This window comes from Rhagoletis zephyria, unplaced genomic scaffold (assembly GCF_001687245.7).
Source record: "Rhagoletis zephyria isolate East Lansing unplaced genomic scaffold, Rhagoletis_zephyria_1.1 Rzeph_scaffold_32822, whole genome shotgun sequence".
In the NCBI taxonomy this organism is placed as follows: Eukaryota; Metazoa; Arthropoda; class Insecta; order Diptera; family Tephritidae; genus Rhagoletis; species Rhagoletis zephyria.
Window position 1 is genome coordinate 1 of NW_016189877.1, and position 3,856 is coordinate 3,856.

At 38.8% G+C, this 3,856-nt stretch overlaps 2 protein-coding genes across 2 annotated transcripts; one reads left to right on the forward strand and one right to left on the reverse strand.

The window, feature by feature from the left end:
- Positions 1-66: 66 nt before the first annotated feature.
- On the reverse strand, positions 67-1,180 carry LOC108354017 (serine--tRNA ligase, mitochondrial-like). Its single transcript, XM_017605211.1, has one exon. The coding sequence runs from the start codon at positions 995-997 to the stop codon at positions 161-163; it is 837 nt and encodes a 278-aa protein (XP_017460700.1). The 5' UTR covers positions 998-1,180; the 3' UTR covers positions 67-160.
- Positions 1,181-2,061: 881 nt separating this feature from the next.
- Positions 2,062-3,850, forward strand: LOC108354018 (uncharacterized; the record flags this gene model as incomplete). The annotated part of the gene is made up of 2 exons (XM_017605212.1): positions 2,062-2,232; positions 2,304-3,850. A coding segment is annotated over exon 2 (1,383 nt), but the record flags the coding sequence as incomplete, so codon positions are not given.
- Positions 3,851-3,856: the final 6 nt, after the last annotated feature.

A 3,856-nucleotide genomic window follows, 5' to 3' on the forward strand; every position in this document is an offset into this window, starting at 1 on the left:
GAAATTGATATCATAAATTTTGTGCTCCTAGTTCAGCTTTCGTCACTCGAAAAATTTACCTCAAAGAGGTGTTTATTTGATTTTTGATTTCAGCAAGTAAATTTAAGTATCGTTATAATTCGTTCAAAAAGCTCTATCGATTCCTACATTTAGTTTTCTTCTAGCGAAGCGGTGAGTATTCTTCAGTAGTTCCGAAAATTCTTAAGATTTTATAGTACCTGTAAATTCCCTTTTCCTCATTTAATCCGGATGTTTCTGCTCTAAAACATCTGCTAACAGCAGCCACTTTAATAGGAAGGATTTCTTGGTTAAAAATCTCACCCGAAAATAAACCGGCCAAAGCCATCTCGGAAGTTCCGGACAAACACTCCCCTGTAATAATTTTATAAACTTGAGTCCGGTCACCATCCGTATGCATACCACAACCGTTTATAATATATTTAGGTAATATATCGGGTACAGATATTAAACGAAAATCTTTCTTTTTAATGTATTTGATAGTATAACGAATTAGTGCTTGTTCTAATCCAGCGAGATCTCCCATTAGATAGTAGCTCTTGTGCCCATTGTAATGTCCCAGATGTTCCGTCCTTAAAAAGTTCAAATATTTACAAACAACTGAAAACTCTTCTGCTTTAGGAAAACGTGAAAGCTCTACGTATATTTCACACGGTTCATCGCCATATTTCATCAATCGGCTATGTGTGTTGTTTGGTAATTTCGCAATTTCTATTTCTATCTTCTTCTTAATACTGCGATCCTCTGGGTGTTTATGTAATTCTCCAAGCAGAGATCTTATCAAAGGCACATTATTGCAATGTTTTCTTAGTAATATATTCTCTTCGGCAATTTTAAGATATTCCCAATTTAAATCAAGTATGGAAGTTGCCAATTGTCTCAACCCGACATTGTTATTCCGCCCACATAACTTGGCGTTAAAAACTTCCAAACATCCAAGTAAGCGTGGCTGACTAAGCAAATGTCTTAAAGTACCCATTTAAAACCGAAGAGTAGACATAGACTTGTCAAATTGCCTTTATTATCATGCACACTATTTGATTTAGAAAAGTTTACGCGATTGTAGATAGCGCGAAAATATCGTTTCATTTCAATCATACGGATAAACAATAAAGTTGGAGACACAAATGGTAGAGCTGCAAATATATCGATGTCAGTATCGATATATCGAGTAATTGTTTTTTTTTTTTGCAGACATCGATATTTTTTCGATATCGAGTATGGCTTAGCCATTTTCTCATTACTTATTTTTGCGCCAAACAACATCGGTGACTGTTTTATACCATGTTCTGACCGACATCGAAAACATGTTTTCGTTGCTAAAACTGGTTTTCGCCTTAAAACTTGTGTTTTCGTCCATGTAAAATCTGTCAAACGAAAACCAGTTTTCGCTGAAAACTACTTGAAAACTCACGTTACTCTCATTCCAATCGGTGTCTTCCCTAGTTTTTTTCGATTATTTATCGAAGTGGAAGTCATATTTTTAGTTAATTGGCTGGCAAAAGTAAAAAATTAATGAAAGTAAGAGGTTGCTAATGAAAAGAAAATGAGGGAAAAGCATTTGGGTTTTGTTTTTGTGTAGCAAAACTGTAATCAGAGGATGTAAGAAATGTCAACGAAAACACTAACAGCCGGTGTGAACAGCCTTCAACCCACAATCACAAAACACGTTTTCAAAGTGTTTTCGTTGTCGGTCCGAACATGGTATTAATAGACTACAAATCTACATATAAATTTTTTTAATAGAAATTCTTATTATAAAGTTTGCAATCTTTAAGAAACTTTTTTGATTTTTTTCTAATTTTTGCACAAATTTTGCAATTTAGGTTTATATGGTTTTTGTTAGAGATTGAGCTATACTTTTATAAAAAAGTAATGAAAAAAATATAGAAGGAAAAATCATTGCGAATACTGTGATAATATCACTGTGTGATTTTGAGTGTGGGCCACTGTTCATACACACATATCTGTGTTCGTATGGAAAAGTAGCTTATGTTGTGACAAAACGTCCACCTATAACTTATCGTAGTCATATTTAAAGTGTAAACACATCGTAAGCTTTGTTAATTTATGTAAAGTTTTTGTGAACTCTACGCAGTTGGCAACTCTTGTAAGACATTCGACCTTTATGTTCGACATTTGCCTTTATTTAAGTTGTTCGTCATTTTGATTTATTAGAGTCGTGAATGTTCAAGAGGAAAGGCGCAAACTGCGGTGAGTATTATTAATCTGATTTATGTATATGAAAACCACTGCTCATTGTTAACTGTATTTCATTATCATAGAAATAAACGCACTCGTACCCGTCGTCATGCCATTGTAACCAAAGAGGCGTTTTATTTCTTTAGCCTACTCACGACTCGACACCTTTATTTCGCAGTTTCGATCACTGGAACTTGCGAACTGCAGCCGAGCCGACGCTGCACATTGCCAAAAGAAAATAAGTTAAATGCCATGTGAACGCTCCCCCACCCGGCGAGACGCACCACCCAGACGCAGCCCACGCCTACAACAAGGATTAATCACACCGCCAGTAAAAACGTCTGCCACGATGATCACGTCCAACACAACATGCCCAAACACTTCCGGAACATCCGCTCTGTCCACCACCTCAGCCGCCGCCAGTACATCTGCAAGTGGGACCGTTTTTAGTGGACCAAATGGAAGCTCCAAAACCACATCTGCCGTTGCGACGTCCCTTGCAAATGTCACCGTAGGAAGCAGCGCAGCAATCAGTGCCGCCAGCAACACATCAGGTAACACCGCCACCGCTGCAAATGCCACAGCAGCATCGCGTAATATTAGTACTGCACAACAGCTTAGTTATTTATTCGAAAAAATTAAAGAGTTGCAACACCAGTTACGGGACACTCAAGCGCAGTTAAATGATAGCAACAACAAACGGCAAGCTTTAGAAGAACGGTTCATTTCTAATGAGTCGTCGACAGCGCAGTCGACGTCGAGCGGCGCTAGCAGTAGGGTTAATAGCGGTGCTTTGCAACTGCCGCTCGATGTCACCGACAATTCTATAAGGTCAGCGAGTGCAAATGTACATCCGTTTATAATGCCACCACCCGTTACCTTTCCTGCTGACGTCAATAACTTTCAAGCAGCCACAATAACAAATGCACAAGTGAACCAATCGCTAGGTATGCCTATTAATTATGCCGTGCCGCGAAAAATTCAGGATTTACCAGAATTTAGTGGGCTACCTGAAGACTGGCCGCTGTTTTATAATGCTTTTACTAATTCAACGGCCGCGTATGGTTACAGCAATTTGGAGAATAACCAACGTCTCCTAAAAAGCCTAAAAGGCGAAGCTAGGGAAATTGTTAAATCACTCCTTATTCATCCAGAAAACGTACACGCTGCAATAGAACAGCTAAAGTTTCGTTTTGGTAGACCCGAATTGTTGATTCGAAGTCAGTTACGTCAGGTTAAAAATATTTCACTCATTTCAGAATCCGCGATTGAAAAACTCATCCCATTTGCAACGAAAACCAAAAATTTAGCTACATTTTTACAATCCGTTAACNATGGAGAACACCATCTGGCGAATCCTACACTGCTTGAAGAGTTAGTAGGCAAACTCCCTACAAGCAAGAAGATGGAATGGGCTAGATACGCTGCTACTGTAACACCATACCCGACAGTTGTAGACTTTAGCAACTGGTTAAGCGGTGTCGCGAATTTGGTATGCACTGTTCATGATACAGAGGCCCGTCGACGAGTCGTACTGTATGCAAACGACAATAAAGACTACGGGCGACAGAACCACGGAGTCGGGAGGAATAGCTACAACAAGTGTCCACTTTGTATGGGGGAGCATAAAATTAGT